A 20,137-nucleotide genomic window follows, 5' to 3' on the forward strand; every position below is an offset into this window, starting at 1 on the left:
GTGACGTGGAGCAAAGCACAGTGGCGCAGAGCAGAGTGGCATTGAGCGGAGTGGAGTAAAGAAGAGTGGTATGTAGTAAAGTATTGTATTGTAGTTGCATTTACATAGTGCATACATCCCTGACGAGGCATCAAAGCTCTTTTTTGGCAAGTAGCAGGCTACTATGGAACCCATAAAGCATTAGCTTTGAATTAGTGTAGTGAAATATGAAAGTAATTTGAGTGGTGGATAGGTTAGTCAGTTATTTGGATTGAGAAGGATAGTGAAGGGATAGAAGAGGGAAAAAGGTTTGCATTTATATAGCGCTTGCTACCACTGTTGAGCTGTTGAAGCGTTTTTTTGGCGAGTAGCACGCTTTTCTGTAACCCATTAAGAATTAGGGTGAATTAGTATAGTGAAATATGAAAGTAATTTGAGAGGTGGATATGTTAGTCAGTTAGTTGGATTGAGAAAGATAGTGAAGGGATAAAAGAGGGGAAAAGGGTTGTATTTATATAGCGTTTGCTACCGCTGATAAGGTGTTGAAGCCCTTTTTTGGCGAGTAGCACACTACTCCAGAGTCCATAAACGATTAGTGGTGACTTAATATAGTGAAATATGAAAGTAATGTTAGTGTTGGATATGTTAGTCACTTATTTGGATAGAGAAAGGATAGTGAAGGGATAGAAAAGGAAAAAGGTTTGCATTCATATAGCGCTTGCAACCCATGATGAGGTGTTGAAGCACTTTTTCCAAGAGTAGCATGGTAGTCCTGAATCCATAAAGTAGAGTGGCGTGGAGTAAATCGGAGTGGAGTCAAGTAAAGCAGAGTTGAGTAGAGAAAAGTAGAATGGATTGGAGTAAAGCGAAGTGGAGTGAAATAAAGTGGAGTGGAGTAAAGGAGAGTGGAGTAAAGCATACTGCATAGTACTGTTCATAGGAATGGAGTAAATTAGAGTGGCATGGAGTGGAGTAAAGCAATGTGGAGTAGAGTGGAGTAAAGCAGATTTGCGTTGAGTGAAGTAGAGTAAGCAGAGTAGTGTTGAGAAGAGTGGAGTAAAGGAGAGGGGGATTGAGCAGAGTGGTATGGAGTAAAGGAGAGTGGTGTGGAGGAAAGCAGAGTGGAGTGGAGTAAAGTAGAGTGGCATTGAGTGCAGTTGTGTAAAGCGTAGTGGTACGAGTGAAGCAGAGCGGTGTGGAGTAAAGCAGAGAGGCATAGAGTAAAGCAGAGCGGCGTGGAATAAAGCAGAGTGGCGTGGAGTAAATCAGTGACATTGAGGTGAGTGGAGTAAAGTAGAGTGGAGTAAAGTGGAGTAGAGTGGAGTAAAACGGCGTGGAGTAAAGCAGAGTGGAGTGGAGTAAAGCAGAGTGGCGTTGAGGTGAGTGGAGTGAAGTAGAGTGGAGTAAAGTGGAGTGGAGTTAAGCAGTGTTGAGTGGAGTAAAGCAGAGTGGCGTTGAGTGTAGTAAAGCTGAGTGGCGTGGAGCAAAGCAGTGTTGCGTTACGTTCAGTGGAACTGCGTATAATGGAGTGGTGCTGCGTATAATGGAGTGGCGCTGTGTATAATGGAGTGGCGCTGCATATAATGCAGTGGCGCTGTGTATAATGGAGTGGCGCTGCATATAATGGAGTGGCACTGCGTATAATGGAGTGGCGTTGCATAGAGTGGTTTGGTGTTGCGTAGAGCAGGGTGGTATGGCATTGTATGAGAGAGGGTGAGTGTGAAATAGATACGAAGAGGAGAAGAATGTGAGAAGGAAAAAAAGTGTGGAGAGAGTGGCTAAGAGAGAGTAGGAGTAAGTGAGGGCAAGTGTGGGGAGAAATTAGGAAAGAGTGGAAGAGAGAAGGAGGAAATGTTAAAAGGAAAAACGTGTGGGAGGAAGAGAAGAAAAGAAGGAAGGGATCAGGTGAGAAAGGCAAATGAATGTGCTGTAAAGAAGGAACAGAATGTGTGAGAGGAAGGTCATTGTGGAGTGGATGTGGCATAAAGGAGAAAGGTGCCGAATTTGAGGTTGGTGATTAAAGTTTAGGTTTTGCTGCGGCCCCCATATCCTGTGATCCTGGGCAAATATTTTATATACTTTGTGTGTACGTAAATGTATTATGGATTTAGGTGTTGTTATTTAAAAGCACTTCAATCAATACTTTTGGATGATTTTTGCATTATAAGAGCATGTGTTACTTATTGAGTTCAGTTCTGTGTACAGAAAAACCCCAGCAGAAATGATGCAGTAGTTTTAAGTCTAATATTGTTTATATAAATAAGTGAGTGCACATTTACACCCAGTATGTAGTTTTAAAAAAACGGTGTAACCCTACATAAGGCCGTTATACAGTGTGGATGGCAAAAAATACGTGCAACACAAATTTGTTTTAGGTATTAAAGTGTAAAAATAATGTAGCTTCATGACACCCTGAAGAAAAGCAATATAGTGTAACCTAATAGGAAGTATAACACAGATGACTTTTAGTACTGGTTGTTATAAAAGACAAACAGCATATTACAGAACACGCTCACGCACCTTATACAGCACGCAGAAAAAACACACTGCGCAGAATAAAGAATATATATATAGCTAAACTAGAGTAGAAATACGTTTTATTTTAGGAAAGAAACAGTATATTATAGAACTAGGACGAAAAAAACATCAGCAAAATAAAGGGAGAAAGGTGCCGACTTTGAAGCAAGGATCAAAGTTTAACTGCCTACAACTGTACAGAGTAAAAAATACTTTGTCCACCCCCCATCCAGACGAAAAACGGGCGGTCCCGTGGGGGCAATTAGGATGCGCCCGCCACACTGGCAGGCGCTTCCCGCATTTTTAACATTGCGCACTTCAATGCACAACGTGACACGCACCGTGCGGTGCCTGCCACGTTGTACAGTTGTACACGTTGTACAGTGAAGTGCAGGGGGGTACCATAGGTACCAACCATGTGCTCCCCCACCCCCTGGAGTCCCTGGGGGCCCGCAACGGGCCCCCACAAGACATTCCCACATGCCTTTGGAAAAGCATGTTCCCGCCCACACCCTAATATGGATGGTGGTGTCTAACAGACACCGCCACCATATGAAACCCTTTTCCACCCGGTCAACGAGTTGACCGGGCGGAAAAGCGGCGGAAGGTCTTTCCTTCTGCCACGGTCCCCCCCGCCATAGTAATATGGCAGGAGGGAAATGGGTGGCAGGCGGGGAAAGATGTCGCATGGCGGTGGCGATCCGCCCGACATCCTAATGGGGCCCTAAGAGCGAATAGAAAGAGCTCATGTCAGCTGTTCTTCCTGGAAACCAGAGCGAGTCCACATCTGGGGCAGCTGCGAGGAGCAGGGCAGGCACAGACATTAGTGCCCCCTGCTCTGAGGCCTGCCTCTGCTGTGAGGCAGGCTGGAACCTGCTGACTGATTGGGAGGGAGGAAGGAGAGCACAGAAAGTGGAACAGAAGAGCTGAGAAATACACAACCATAAAAGTGAAACCAGCGCGGCGCTGATATAGTATGTCAACAATTATTAAAACATTCAGGGTGGGGGCAGGAGTTGTTAAGTGCAGGGAACAGAGCAGGTGCTCGCCAAACGCTCTGATGAGCAGAATAAGAATGCTCTGTGTTAACTAGGAAGCAAAACGTGTGCCTAGAACAGCAGACTGGAGAATCTTGTTTAAGAAAACAGTGCAGACAGACGTAAATAAAACTTACTGAGTAACAACATATGTAAAAGTGCCAGTCCTCGTGGGAGGTAACAATAGGAGACAGGGAGGGACTACGCCTATTAACAAATGAAAAGCAACCATTTACAAAGGACAGCGACAGCAGCCAATTTAAAAGAAGGGAGGAGAGTTGCCAGAGCTTCAAGTCCATACTGCAATTTGTGCATGTCTCAAAGAGACAGCGCAAGCGCTGTCTGTGCGAGACCCAAAAATTATGAATTGTAAATGCCGTAATTGTTTTACATAAAAAAAATGCACTAAAATGTATGCTTTTCTAAAAAAATGCAACACAGTGAAAAATGTATAAGGGGCACTAGGGAAATACACAGAACAATGTGCAAACCAAAGATTAACTTGTGTAGTAGATCGACAAATGTAATTGCGTGAAAGCGCCTCCGGACTGAAGAAGGAAAATCTGGTGCTTACAGCATGTGAGCTCCAAGACTTGCGGAGTCATAGATGGTTACTCATGGTACTTGTGTCCAAAAAGGTGAGGAACCATTTTCAAGCAGGCGTCAGTTAGACTTTGTAGCTTAAATGTCTTTTATTGTGCAACTTGATGTCCTTCTTGCATTGTCTTACTAAGACTTGGATCTTTGTATGCTGTGGGACCTATGTGCATGGTATAGCTTAACTCTTGATATTGGGTGAACTTGTCAGGTCAGTGTTTTGTGGGCCATCTATTTGAAAGACTGATTTGTCTGTAGTGCTTCTAAGAAGCACAGATGCATTATCTGACCTGAAGATGGCCATACAGATGCTTTCAATCATTGTAGGGTTGGGACTTGGGCTAGGGTTAGGATTTCTATTGGAAGAAGGGACTAGGGCTTCCTGTGTTATTGGTTGTTGGGAGTAGGGTGGGACTAGGGCTAGGGTTAGACCTTTAATTGGAAGTAGCGAGTAGGGCTTCTGCTGTGATTGGTTGCTGGACTAGTTGTGGGACTAAGAGTAGGGTTAGGCTTTCTATTGGAAGTAGGGACTAGGGCTACCTGTGCCATTAGTTGCTTGGACTTGGTTTGGGACTACTGGTAAGGCTAGGGCCTTTATTGGACGTAGAGATCAGGGTTTTTGAACTGATTGGGTGCTTGGACTAGGGCTAAGATTGGCTTTAAGGTCTTGCTCTCCTATTGGTTCTAGAATTTAGTGCTAGTGTTGTGATTGGATAGCGTTAGGGCTAGGGTTCCCATTGGTTGAAGGGGGCGCCTCATTACTAGGACTATAAAAGGCCAGGGTTAGGGCATCTCAGCCCGGGCATCGAGGCTAACGCCTGTCCGCCGCTCCTCTCCGCTCCTCCCAGCCTGTCCGCAGCTCCTTACTGCTCCTCCCCGCCTGTCCGCCGCTCCTCCCCGCGCTCATGTCCGCCGCTGTTCCTCGCGCTCCTGGACACCGCTCCTCCCCGCGCTCCTGATGTCAGCGCGCACGTCGCGGCCGGCGCTACTTCCATGGGACTACTTTTTTTTTCTTGTAAATTTTTTAAATAACTTATATTTTTTTAATTTATATAGCCTATGTCCATCTGCACACCCTGACAATTACAACAATGTATCGGGTGTGTGGATTGGCGATGTGGTTCCCGAGTTTACCCGCCTCAAAGGTTCAAAGTTCTTCCTTTATAATAGTTATAGATATACTTTCAATGTACTTATGGATCTATATATTTATCACTTTCTTCTATTTTAGCATTTCCAATCCACTACCCTATTTCTCAGCCTATACTTCGCTCAATATATCTTCTAGTTCAACCTTCTGACTCATCTCAAACTTCTTTTTACTACTCTTTCCAATGCACTACCCTATCTCTCATCCTATACATCTATCAATATATCATCTACATCCACTCTCTCATTTATCCCAAACCCTATACCACTACTATGATCGCCAAAATAACCCTTTCTAGACTCTCTCCTACTCTACCCCTCCTTGCATCATCTGACACCTCTTTTTACTATACCGATCTCCTAAAACAAACCTTTCTAAACTCTTCCCTCTGACTCCTCCCCTCCAAAACTCCTTTTTACTCATCCAAAAGCCTACTCCTACTGCTAAGACCTAACATAAAATAAATCCTTCACTCTTTTATCCCGCCACTATCTTTTTCAATCAAGATTAATAGACTAACATGTTCACTTCTCAAATTCCATATTCAACTATACTAATTCACCACTAATCCTTTATTGGGTTCCAGAGTAGCGTGCTACTCGCCAATAAAGAGTCTCAACACCCCATCAGGGTTACAAGTGCTTTATAAATGCAAACATTTTTCCTTTTCTACCCCTCCCCAACCCTTCTCAATCCAAATAACTGACTAACATATCCACCACTAAAATTACTCTCATGTTTCACCATACTAATTCAACACTAATACTGATGGGTTCCAGAGTAGCGTGCTACTTGAGCCTCAAAACCCCATCAGGGGTAGCAAGCGCTATATAAATACAATCCTCTTTCCCTCTTCTATCCTGCCACCTACCCTACTCTACCCAAATAACTGAATAACATATCCACTACTCAAATTACTTCATATTTTACTATACTAATTTTCAACACTAATCCTTTATGGGTTCCAGAGTGGCGTGCTACTCGCCAGAAAAGCGATTCAACACCCATCAGGGGTAACAAGTGCTATATGAAAGAAAACCTTTCTTCCCCTTTTATCCCTACGCTATCCTTCTCACTCCAAATAACTGACTAAATATCCACCACTGAAATTACTTCATATTTCACCATATTAGTTCACCACTAATCCTTTATGGGCTTCCTGAATAGCGTGCGTTAACAAGCGCTATATAAATACAAACCTTTTTCCTCCTCTATCCTTCTGCTATCATTCCAAATCCAAATAACTGACTAACCTATCCACCACTTAAAATGTACTTGCATATTTCACTATACTAATTCAACACTAATCCTCTATGGGTCCCGGAGTAGCGTGCTACTTGCCGTAAAAGCGCTCCGACGCCTCGTCAGGGGTAGTAAGCGCTATATAAATGCAATTACAATACAATACAAAATTCTGAGCATCAAACTAAGAGATCAGATTTGGTTACATTGTGGGAATGGAGTGCTGGGAAGGTCATGCTTAATGTATTTATGTGCTGGGTTCTTTGGGGGTTGAGCTGAAAGCAATGAGGTTGATGAGATGTTCCTGTTTCTGCCAATGCTAGGCTGGCCCAGTTGAAGCAGGAGATGAAGGCGGCGCTAGAGAAGCGGGAGAAGCTGGAGGACATCGATGCACAGGTGATGGCGGCGAGGAAGCAAGCACTGGCCTTGCAATTTCCAGAGTGGACGCTGGATGTTAGCGGCCGGATACCAGCTGCGGTGGTAAGCTGAATTGGCATTTTTGCTAGGTGGGTGACCAGTGATCCTTGCACGCTAGAGATTCCTCTTCAGAAGCAAATACTTCTCCTCTCAGGACTGGCCATGGCCACTTCTGTTTCCCAGTGGTGAGGCTATGGGAGCTTTCTGTGTTTTCTAATGAACGAGAGATTCATTGATATCAGTGGGTGAAAGGGCATGTCTGTGTGTGAACCTGGATATTTGTGTCATCGGAGGCCCCCAAGTTTAACGCACGAACTCTGTGTTTAACCACTGGACATTGGCAGAGTCTGCTTTCCATTTACCACTACAGTGCTCTCAAAAGATCATGAACCACTTAGCCTCTAACTCTGCTTAACAATGTAATTAATCTCAGTTTCCATTTGCCACACACATGAACTGCACATTAACAACTGAATAATTCATAAAGGGCTTCATGGACATTAGGGAACCTGAACTCAATAATAGCAGGGACAAGAAGTGTCTACTATTCTGATACATTTGTTTATTCTGTACTATTAAGAAAAGGGGCAGATGCTGGTTATATACACCGGAGAAACACACAAACCAGCAGGCATAGCAAGTGTATACAGGGCTGGTATCACAGAGGGAACAAAGGCTGAAAGCACTGAAAGGCTTGGAATAGCAGGCATCTTTCTCCACAGTGTAAAAGCTGCACTGAATAAGACAGTGACGGAAAGTGATTGTATGAAAGAATGTAGAATGATAAAGAAGGTGTCCCAGTTTTCCAGCAAATAGGAGCAGTTGTGCAGCAGGGGGTGAGTTTGTGCAGATTGGTATCAGTTTACGTGGTATGATGTAGTACAGGGACTGAAAACTCATGATGACTTGGCATTAAGTGTGGGGGAGCATTCAGACGTGGGAGAGTGAGGAATGGTGTTGTTCACTATGTACATCTCAGTGTATTACTTTACGTCCTGTGACATGTTATTTTTGACCCATTAAGGGCCCTAGAATCCTTCCTTTCACTCTTTCAGTATAGCCAGACTCCACTTCCCAGCCTGCAAGAAAGCTCTATTCTTCAAACCTCATGCAAGTTTTCACCTACTGAGATTTTATGTTTTCCTTCACAGATTCAAAGCGCCTTGAAGTCATTCCAGGAAATAGCCTCTCGCTTACCAGTGGAGCCCAAATTTGGTGAGAAGAGGACTTTACCCTTCCACTTATTACATGTTTTGCTTATCACAGGTTTCAATTGAGTGTGAGTGGTAGGGTTGGACGTATTTACTCCCAAGATCCCTAGATTTAGCACTTCGGCCACATCAGGGCAAGATATTAACTCAAAAGTACACAGTGCATGAATTGTAGATCCTCCAGTCTCCAGAATCCAAACCAAAGGTCTTATGCTAACAGACTATTTCACAGCTGCTTGGCACATGCAGGGCATAAGTAGAGGAAGACTTGTAGTTTCTGAGCATCTGAAAAGAGAAGAATGTTGAAAAGAAGAAGTAGGGAGGTGGGAGGAGACTGCGGAAATGTGGAAGGCATGAAAGGAAAAGTGTGGGAGACAAAGGGAAGGTGAAATTGATGGTACCATACTCCACATTAGGCACATCATCATCAGAGTAGTAGGTTTTATTGCACTCTTTTGATCTTTGCCTCTTCCATCTGCCATCACAGGTATCTTCTTCGAAGATCCTAGTTCAATCCTGCATTCCACTCCCTTTCATAGTGGTTGGAGATATCTACCACGGCGTCATTATAAACTACCAAGCCACCCTATTCAAATGAGTTGGGTCTTGTGCCTGAGTTGACCAATGCATCCACTTTAGAAACCTGTGTGACTTCATGGCTACAGATTTGAATCCCAGTTGGTCCACTCAGCCTTCTCAGTTCAATAAAATCAGTATCCTTCGCCAGTAAAGAAAATATAGTTTAATTCCAGCATATGCCCGGAGTTCATTTCATTTTAATAAGATACTCAAAGCCTACAGCTATTCCGGCACATTTTAAAACATTTTAAACAATTAAACTCTTGACTCTTGATTTTTACTTGCATTTTTAAATGTATCTACTGGGCTAAGTGTAATTGTAGATACTGTGCTTCCGCTGTAACTAGGCAATTCCTCAACTCCTGCATTCCTACAGTTTCAGACTCTCTGGTCTGACGCGGGTCACCCGTTTGTGAGGAGAGAGTTCCTTTTTCTCCTTTGCCTGTTCCTCAGCTGGCCGCCATCTTGTGCAATGGACGGTCCAGCGTTTCTTACTTTCATCCTTTGGGGCTACAAAATCACATGTAAATCCGAGCCCGTAGCAGACGTGCGCAGAGGGCGCATCAAAGGCAAGCCCGTCTGCACCCATCCGCTCTCGATCTGCGCTCAGCGCCAGCCCCCCTACTAGTTTGACCCCAGAAGGTGAGCACCCTATCACCTATTCCAGGGAAACTTTGCTTTTAATTAATTCCTCAAGAAAGTACTGTGGGGGTACTTAGTTAGACCTGTACCACTGCCATTCTGGCTTAGTATGTCTGTTCTGTGATTGTATGTCTCCTACAGGTACAAAATACCTAGTGGTATCACCTAAACAGTCTAGAATGAGATGCCGTTTTACACTCATAAATGCCAGATCACTTATAAAACATGCACTGGACTTCGCAATCTTCATGGAAAATCAGAATATTGATCTGGCTTTTATCACTAAAACCTGGGCAGATCCTTCTTCTGAGCCAGATCTACCATTGGCTTTACCTGCATGCTTCAGGATAGTAAGTCATGACCGTCCATTAAAAAAGGGCGGAGGCCTTGCAATAAGATTCAGAGATCACTTCAAAACTATTTTTAATGTTCTTCCCAATGAGCTACTCTGCGCAGCCTTACATTTTAAAATTGAACTTACCAGTCACTATTCCTTTAATGGACTTATCATCTATCGACCACCAGGTTCTAGAACAGCTTTCTCTCAATCCATTGGAAGCCTGATAGAACTTAAAGTAGACGCCACAAATTTCACTATTCTTGACGATTTTAATTACCATATGGACAACCTGAATCAGATTGCTAGCGCTGGCTTAACACAAATTGTCCAGGGCTCAACACACACAGCCGGTCATTTGCTTGATGGCATCTTTACGGATAATCCACAGCTTCATTGGGTATCCTCTCTCCCTTTGGCATGGTCCGACCATAAGGCAATCTTTTTTTAGATAAATGGCCCATTCAAATCAGAAAATCCCTGCCCATATACTAGGAATATCACTCGTTGCCGATAGAACACTATAGATGCTAGTCAGTTTAATGTATCTCTCATGGAATCAACCCACCTGGTCTGACCCGATCTAGACACTGCTGTGGCTAGATGCACCATTAGCCCTGCTATCTCCAGCAAAAAACTCCAATAGCAATAAGACTAACCCCTCTGAATCAAGGTTCAGCGAGTATCTTAGATGAAAAAGCAGTAGGAGATTAGAGCGTAAATGGAGTCTCAAGCACAAACCAGAAGACAAAGAGGTATATAAAGCCAACTTACAGACCTATAAAAGAATGATTTTAACAGAGAAAAATAATTACTTTGTGACAAAAATAGAAGGAGCTATAAATTCCTCTAAGGAACTATTTCCAACAGATAATACATGTTCAAAACTACCACCCTAAGAACCCCAATAATAATCAACAATTTTGTAAAAAACTAGCATCTCATTTCCAAGACAATGTCAAATTGGTCTATGATTCCTTTTTAGACATTAATCCAAATGTCGATCTACCCAACAGACCGCTGTATAGCACCCACAACGCCAGTACTCTATCCCATTTCGGACATCTGACGGTGGATCAGACCCAAAGTATACGGATGCCGATTAAATCAGGCTCTCCCAAGGACCAATGTCCAGCCAGAATAATTCATCCAGCCCCAGAAGTGATAGCCACATACCTCAGAGCCCTGTTCAACAACGTATTCGCTGCTGGATATTTTCCTATGGACTGGAAGAAAGGGTTCGTTCTTCCACTATTAAAAAAAATCAATCTGGATGCTGCTGACCCAAATAATTATTGCCCAATAACATGACTAGCATTTCCTGCCAAATTGATCGAAAAAATCATCAATCAAGAAATGACTACTTTTTTAGACAATACAAAGAGTCTTTATCCTACACAGTTCGGATTTTGTAGTCATAATAGCACCAAGCTGGCGTTGGTCACAGCTACGGAAGAAATTAGACAATAGATGGCAGTGGAAATGCGGATCTGATCCTTTTAGATCTTCCAGCCGCATTTGACATGGTTAATCACGCTGTTCTACACGATCACCTGGAATCAATTGGGATCAAGGATAATGCACTTCAGTTTATCACCTCCTTTTTAGCTGACTGTATCCAGACGGTCTCTCTCGGTAAATTTATCTCACCAGCCTTCTCTCTGCCTTGTGGGGTCCGTCAGGGCTCATCCCGGAGCTCCACTCTATTTAATCTTTATGTTACCCCACTTGCGACTCTGATACGTTCATTTGGTTTTTCTTTGGTTTCGTAAGTGGAAGACACTCAGATTATTGTGTCTGTCACCGACAATCCCAAAGCCACTGCAGCCCAGTTCCTTGACTGTATGTCTCACATTGGGAAGTGGATGAGCAGTAACTGCTTAAAACTAAACTCCTTGAAGACAGAGGTCTTGTTGTTCGGCAATAATCCTTCTTTTTGGTCGATCAACTGTTGGCCCCAGGAATTGGGGAACCTACCTATCCCCAGTGACAGAGAAAAAAGCCTTGGAGTAATTATTGACACTAAACTATCCTTTGAAGGACAAATACATCATCACCTCAGCATATTTCTTTATTTGAAAAACTCTAAGGAAAGTGCTGCCTTTCATTCCATCAAGACGGTAGTTACTACTCTCATTTCATCTATAGTAGACTACTCTAATGAGTTTTTATCAATATTCGAAAACAATTTTTACATAAGCTACAAACACAGCAGAATGCCACAGCATGGTTATTGCTAGGTATTCCAAAACATAAATCAACATCTCAAGCACTGATCCAATCACACTGGCTTACTATATGTAAACGGATTAAGTTTAAGGCACTCTGCAATGCCTTCAGAGCACAACAAGGCACTGGCCTTGAGTATCTGATACAGAGTTTCCAGCGCTACACCCCAGCTCGCTCCCTGCATTCATCCACCATTCACAATTCTTGTAATCCCTAGATTTAAGAAAACCAACTAGGGAGGGAGAGGATTCATTCTACGTACAGCGAGGCTGTGGAACTCGCTTACATTAGAACTAAAATCTAAGACAAACCTATTGGAATCCAGGAAGAACCTGAAGACTTGGCTCTTCAACAAATAACTTGCCATTTTTTAGAGCCTTCATGATGTCCGTTCACCTCAGAGCCTTGATACCCTTGGGTGAGTGTTGCGCTTTAGAAATTCTATTTCATTCATTCAATCTTCTTGACTTCCACCAACACTGCTGCTAGGTGTTAGCTGCTTGGTGTTAGACAGATTAACCAGCACTTTTGACTTTATGGGGCCATTTAGGCCCAGGAGAGAATGTGCTTAAGCCATCCATCCCACAGCAGACCGCCTGACCTAAAGTTGGATACTGGAGAAGCTTTATAATTCCTTGTGGATATGCTTCAGCAAATGTAACAGAAGCACTTTTGATAGAAATGAATGCCGGTGAGAGCACAATGTCATGGCAGCTCATTCTGCATTGTTTTTTGTTTCTAAGATCAAATCTCCAAAGCAGGGGCTTTTTCTTAGAACAAACATAAGTAGGACAAAATATAACCAGTCCTGCCTATGCATTTTACTTCTCATTTCTCTAGTATCCTCTTGAAACCATGATCAATTAACAAAAACAACAAAAAACATCTAAATATCTGAAATTATATAAAACTTCAGCTGTGACCTGCTCTACATTACAGAAGCTTGGCTAAATAATAAGGCAGCAACTACCCTAAATAACACATTTCCCTCCGGTTAAAAATGCTGTTTAGAGTTGCCTCAGTTAGACGATCAGAGGATAATTAGAAAATGGCTATAAAAAATTTCTCCTTACAGAAACCAGCCAAGAAGTCGCTGCCTCCAAAATTCTTTTTTCTGCTCGTCCAATTTCCTCCATAAACAATCTTCACTTACTCATTCCTATTGCTTTACAGACTGCCAGCATACAACCCTTCATCTGCTGATGCTTTCCTGGATTCCCAGAGATCACCTCAAAGCATTCTGGCCTCTGCATACTGATTATAATATTTGGTTTGATAAACCCGGAATGCCCCGGACTAAATTCTTCTTCTAGCCTCAAATGGCTTGACTTGACGTGGATCAGTTGATACCGTTTACAACTCATACACTGAATTCAATATTCAAGAATGACAGTCTTATAAGTGTGGTTAGCAACTACCTCACAATTTGGATTGACCATCATCATTAACTTTAAACTCAATCATCCATTGTCAAGGATATCTGTAATCTTCACAGACTCCAAAAATATGCTTTGGATCTTAGAAGAACCATGACCTATTCACTTTTCAATCCCAACTTACCACTTTTGTACCTGAGAACACAACAATAACAGTTCATGAGTTCCATCTTTGATAATATCCTTTGTTAACAACCTCACCTCTTTTATGACACCCTCAGCCACTCAAAACTGTTGGAAAATAAGTTGGTTAAAACCTGAATTAAAAGTCTCTAAAATCAGGGAGTGGCCAAAAACATGGCAGAATAGCAGCTCCGAACATGAGCTCCTCCACCCTACCTGCTATTCCGGCACTGATCCTGTCCTCCTCGTTCCATCCACCGCCCTACCAATTGCCAGATTGGTGCGGCAACCCCTGACACTGGATGGGCGGCTCCTGCAACACCCTCTGTCCAAGGTGGGCCCATCTGCACGCTTCTGACTGAACCTGCAGTTGGAACCCTCAAGACAGCTGCAGGACCCAAGCAGCGCAGAGAGTGTCCCTGCAGCTAGATGCCGCAAGGCAGGTAACCCGACCTGCCTGGCTGTGGGACCTGGGAAGCGAGGGCGGGCCTGAGCAAGTACAGAGGGAGACAAACTCTGGAACCCAGAGAGGGAACCAGCGCCACTCCCAGAGAAGAAGAGTGACGGCAAGGATGCGGCCGGCCTCCAGTGATCCGGGATATTCTGGAGTGCAGCAGGGGTGCCAAATGGTTGGGACCCTCCCCCCCACGTGGGTGCATTGGACGCCTCCTGGCCCCTCAGAAAAGAAGGAGCCGAAACCGGCCTCAAGTAATTAAGGGCACCTTGGGGCAGTGAGAGTTCCGAGCAGCTGGGCCTCTCCCCCCAAAGACTCAGCAGACATCTCCCTGCTCGGGAAGACCAGTGTGGAGCACTGATGGTGGCATAAGGTAGGATGGGTTCCAATGTTCACAGATACTCCACTACTCCTGCGTGCATCACCGCAAGCTAATTAGAGGCTGAGACGGCCGGAGGTGGACATAGACTATCCAGGAGTGGCTAGCCCACGGTGACAGTGGTAGATAGCTGACTTCCTCCGCACACAGGATCCCATAAGACATCATTGCAGGTCTCCAGGTGAGCCAATACAAAGAGGGGCCCACAGTATTAGCAAAAGCAGACTTTGCAGGGACTGTGGACACGTGTGGCCCTGGGCGAAAGGGGAGGCCTAGAGATGTGCACAATTTGACACTACAGCTTTCTCCATAGGAGTGGTGTGGCTCACTGGTTAGAGGCGGCAGACCCGAAAGCAGAGGACGGCCCGGGACCAGGGTTCAATTCCTGACGCAGCAGGGTCGTGGACCAGGGTCAGCAGACTCGATAATTCTCGCCTCGGTGCCTACTCTAATCAGGGATCACACTTGGCAACTCTGGGCATTAGCTTGCCTCATCTCCACAACGGCCCCCCCACATACGCCAGGGATGCCTGGTTTCACATTGGAGATAACAAGTTGCACACCTATTATGTCATAAGTGTGTCTCCCATGGCACCAGTGTTAATGTGCTGTACTCCTACAGCTTTGTTATAACAAGGAAAACTTCATGCGACTGTTCAAATGTTAAAAAAAACTGTATTTAAATCACTTCTCTTCTTAGTAAAATGTTGCAACAATCCTTAAGTTCCAATGCATTTCGGTGTTTACACACACCTTCATCAGGGAACGTCTACAAATGAACAAAACAACATATACATTGTATCAATTCTTTGTAATATTCGTATTTTTACGCGCTGTTAACCGTCTAAACTAATCTAACTGTGGAGGCGTATTAAGTACCCCTTAAACAAAGTGGTCAGCGGGCGTTCTGCTTATGTGTTAAGGTGATCCTAATCGACTCGGCTTGTTTGTATAAATGCTCTAAACTGGATTCCCTCGACCCGCTCCGCTAAAACGTGTAACGTTAAATGCCCAACTTAACCGGCTTTCAATAAATGGGGTTCCCTTCTCTATTAACACGTAGAGGTTACTCCTAACGTATCTATATCCGCCATTGCTCACCTTTGTTGCTGAAAAGTGTATCCCGCTCGCCGTGCGAGGTCCTGCTATTACGCTCTCACTGCTGTGAGTGTAGACTAACGCCGCGTACCTGACGCATGCGCTTTAGGTTAAACTGGCGTCTTTTTTTTAAAACGCTTCTTTTTGTGAATGCAACCAAATTAACTTTAACATTCAATGACTACAAAACTAGGAACGTTCTAAACGTCGAGGTTAATCAGGACTCCAAGGCTCATCCCTCGCGCAATTACTAATGTTACTGTTGACTGTATATTGATAATAATTACATGTTGGCATAAAGTGAGATGAATCATAAATAACATGTGAATTCTGTTCTGTCATTCAGGCCATTCGGCTTAAGGCTACAAAGATGATAAATCCAATGATTTTCTCTTTACAACAGATTTTTTTTGTTCATGGCACCTTCCTTTCTGGGTATCACTTCCAAAACACAAGCTCTCAATTGGTTGATGTTGTGGCGTTTCTCAGCAAAATGTGTCGCTACAGTGGATTTTGATGAGTGGGTTCTAATGTTGCTTTTATGTTCTGTTAGTCTCACTTTCAGTTTTCTTTCCGTGTGTCCCACATAGACGCTGCCGCAGGGGCATTTCAATAAATATACCACATTGGTGGTATCACATGTAGCGTTGACCTTAAGAGGTATTTTGTGTCCTTTCATGGGGTGACTAATGTTCGTACCCTTAATGATGTTGTGGCAATTAGCACAATTTAAACATGGGACAGTTCCTTTGTATGTCTGGTGGTGGGTAGCCTGCTTGGATTTCTTCAAAAGTTCACCAATGTTTTTTCCTCTCGAATGTGCAAATAAGGGCTCTTGATCAAATATACCATTAAAGTCTGATTACATTTTTACTATTTGCCAATTCTTGTGTATAATTCTTTTGAATTGAGTACTCACGTTGGAAAATTTACTTACACATGTTATACGTTGTGTTTTAGTGGATGCTTTGTAAGTCAATAGTTCTTGTCTGGTTTTCGTTTGTGCTCTTGTCATAGATTTCTGTATCATATCCTCTGGATAGCCTCTTGTGAAAAACCTGTTTGCCATGGTCTGCAGTTGTTTTTGGCATGCATCATCCTCGGAGACCACTCTCCTGACCCTGAGAAATTGTGTGTACGGAAGGTGATTTTTCAATGATGGAGGGTGGTGACTCGTATACTGTAACAGATTGTTTCTATCTGTAGGTTTACGGTACAAGTTTGTTATGATGGTGGCTTTGTTTAACGTGATTTCTACATCAAGGTATTGAATGATGGTATCATTGATGTTCCATGTGAATTTGATTCTGTCGTTTCTTTCATCCAGGATTTTCAATTGTTGTTCCAATGATTCCTGTGTTCCTTTCCAAATGATGAACATGTCATCAATAAATCTCATATATGCTAAGAGATGTGTTGCCCACGCTTGGTTGTTATATATATGTTCCTCTTCAAATGATCCCATGAACAAATTTGCGTACGCCGGTGCGGCGCAATTTCCCATAGCCGTTCCATTGAGTTGGATGAACCAGCGTTTGTTATAGGTGAAGTAACTGTTCATGAGAGTGAATTGCATCAATTCCATCAAGAAAATTTGCAGGTTTTCTGGATAAGTGCTATGCAGTAAAGCTTTTTCAATGGCTTCTAGGCCTTCTCTATGGGGAATTGCTGTGTATAGCGTTTTAACGTCTATGGTGGCCAAAATACAGCCTTCTTCCATTTTTACTCCTTGTAGCTTAACCAAAAAATCTGTAGTGTCTTTGATGTAAGATAGGTTTTTGATTACCAGTGGTTGTAAATGTTTATCTATGAATTTCCCCACCGGTTCGTGGATACTTATTTTGGTGGATACGATTGGGCGACATGGAGGGTTTTGTAGATCTTTGTGTACCTTTGGTACTAGGTACATGGTCGGGCTCATGGGATTCTCTTGCATTAAATATCTTTTGGTTTTTTCATTGATTGTCCCTTTTTCTGTGGCTTGATTTAGAATCATTTGTAGGGTTTTGCGAATTTCCTCTGTTGGGTCTTGATCTATTTCCATATATGTGTTGATATCTCCTAGATGTGTGTTTATTGCTTTTTCATAGAACTCTTTGTTCATTATTACCAGTGCACCACCCTTGTCTGCTTTTTGACAAATGATTTGTTCATTGTTCGCTATGCTTTCAATTGCTCCAAATTCCTTTTTAGTCATATTTGGGTTTTTAACCCTTTTGTTGATATTGATTTTATTGATTTCCTGTTTACATAGGTTTTCAAAAAGATCGATCGTCTTATGTGATGTAGGTGGCATATAAGTACTGGGAGTCTTTAATCCTTTCAATTCATCATCCCTTAAAGGGGGTTTTTCGATTATAACATTCTCAAAGAAATGTCTCAATCTCATTTTGCGTGTTAATTTGAAGAGGCTCACCTCTAGCTCTAATTGGTTGGTATGAGTGCTCGGTACAAATGATAATCCTCGTTGTAGAGTGTTTATCTGAAACTCATTAAACTTCTGATCCGAGATGTTTAACACTAAATTCTCGATGGTTTCTAATGTTGTTTCTTCCTGTCTAATACAATCAGAAATATTGGAACCAAAAGTTACAAGAAATAAGGAACAACAAATCAAACAACTTATGTACTTAATGCGAAGAGAAATCAATCAGCGACTCCATGCGAGCACCATGATTAAATATCATAAGGCACAGCGAATCCCTAGAGGCCTCCGAATCGCCCTGAAACCGTCGTTATGTAAAAATTCAAAACCATTCACCGAACGATGGTATGCTATATTAAACAAATGCAGTTTGGACTTAATATTACTTATTATTGAAGAGCTTGCAAAAATTTTGGATGAACTCAAAACAGAAATTGAAACAGTCACAGAAGAGTTGAAAAAGGGAGTAACAGGAGAAGAGTTACAAAAAATCCTTGAAGACATCAATGCTCAATTGGCACATCACACACAGGAAGTTAATGAACGCAAACTTAGAAAATACCGAAGGGATACCCTCGACTATAAACTGCAAGAAGTTTACACATGGGCAGAAGTTTACGCCAGACGGCGACAAACCAAACAATACACGTTTCATACAGACACCTCATCAACTGAAAGTGACAGAACAGACAGAGGAAAACCCACTAAAGACTCAACAAAAAACGTACCCACAGAGAAACCAACAACATCGGAGCCTTTTTTAGGATCAGGTCACATAGAAATAGAAGACCCAGGAGGGGACGTAACAAAAACAAAAGAAACAAACCAGCCACAAACGAGAAACGCCACGACCAGGAAAGACAGGAAGAAACAACATTAGAAACCATCGAGAATTTAGTGTTAAACATCTCGGATCAGAAGTTTAATGAGTTTCAGATAAACACTCTACAACGAGGATTATCATTTGTACCGAGCACTCATACCAACCAATTAGAGCTAGAGGTGAGCCTCTTCAAATTAACACGCAAAATGAGATTGAGACATTTCTTTGAGAATGTTATAATCGAAAAACCCCCTTTAAGGGATGATGAATTGAAAGGATTAAAGACTCCCAGTACTTATATGCCACCTACATCACATAAGACGATCGATCTTTTTGAAAACCTATGTAAACAGGAAATCAATAAAATCAATATCAACAAAAGGGTTAAAAACCCAAATATGACTAAAAAGGAATTTGGAGCAATTGAAAGCATAGCGAACAATGAACAAATCATTTGTCAAAAAGCAGACAAGGGTGGTGCACTGGTAATAATGAACAAAGAGTTCTATGAAAAAGCAATAAACACACATCTAGGAGATATCAACACATATATGGAAATAGATCAAGACCCAACAGAGGAAATTCGCAAAACCCTACAAATGATTCTAAATCAAGCCACAGAAAAAGGGACAATCAATGAAAAAACCAAAAGATATTTAATGCAAGAGAATCCCGACCATGTACCTAGTACCAAAGGTACACAAAGATCTACAAAACCCTCCATGTCGCCCAATCGTATCCACCAAAATGAGTATCCACGAACCGGTGGGGAAATTCATAGATAAACATTTACAACCACTGGTAATCAAAAACCTGTCTTACATCAAAGACACTACAGATTTTTTGGTTAAGCTACAAGGAGTAAAAATGGAAGAAGGCTGTATTTTGGCCACCATAGACGTTAAAACGCTATACACAGCAATTCCCCATAGAGAAGGCCTAGAAGCCATTGAAAAAGCTTTACTGCATAGCACTTATCCAGAAAACCTGCAAATTTTCTTGATGGAATTGATGCAATTCACTCTCATGAACAGTTACTTCACCTATAACAAACGCTGGTTCATCCAACTCAATGGAACGGCTATGGGAAATTGCGCCGCACCGGCGTACGCAAATTTGTTCATGGGATCATTTGAAGAGGAACATATATATAACAACCAAGCGTGGGCAACACATCTGTTAGCATATATGAGATTTATTGATGACATGTTCATCATTTGGAAAGGAACACAGGAATCATTGGAACAACAATTGAAAATCCTGGATGAAAGAAACGACAGAATCAAATTCACATGGAACATCAATGATACCATCATTCAATACCTTGATGTAGAAATCACGTTAAACAAAGCCACCATCACAACAAACTTGTACCGTAAACCTACAGATAGAAACAATCTGTTACAGTATACGAGTCACCACCCTCCATCATTGAAAAATCACCTTCCGTACACACAATTTC

The 20,137-nt window shown here is 42.5% G+C and overlaps 1 protein-coding gene across 2 annotated transcripts in view; it reads left to right on the forward strand.

Annotated features, from left to right (window-relative positions):
• The window catches only part of EFCAB5 (EF-hand calcium binding domain 5), a 335,299-nt gene that overhangs the window by 58,672 nt on the left and 256,490 nt on the right, over positions 1–20,137 (forward strand). For both annotated transcript variants that reach the window (XM_078680019.1, XM_078680020.1), the window contains exons 3-4: positions 6,846–7,002; positions 8,091–8,154. In XM_078680019.1, the coding sequence (XP_078536145.1) occupies positions 6,846–7,002; positions 8,091–8,154 (221 nt within the window). The remainder of the gene's footprint in view (positions 1–6,845; positions 7,003–8,090; positions 8,155–20,137) is intronic.

The sequence above is a fragment of the Lissotriton helveticus genome, chromosome 3_1 (assembly GCF_964261635.1).
Source record: "Lissotriton helveticus chromosome 3_1, aLisHel1.1, whole genome shotgun sequence".
NCBI classification, from domain to species: Eukaryota; Metazoa; Chordata; class Amphibia; order Caudata; family Salamandridae; genus Lissotriton; species Lissotriton helveticus.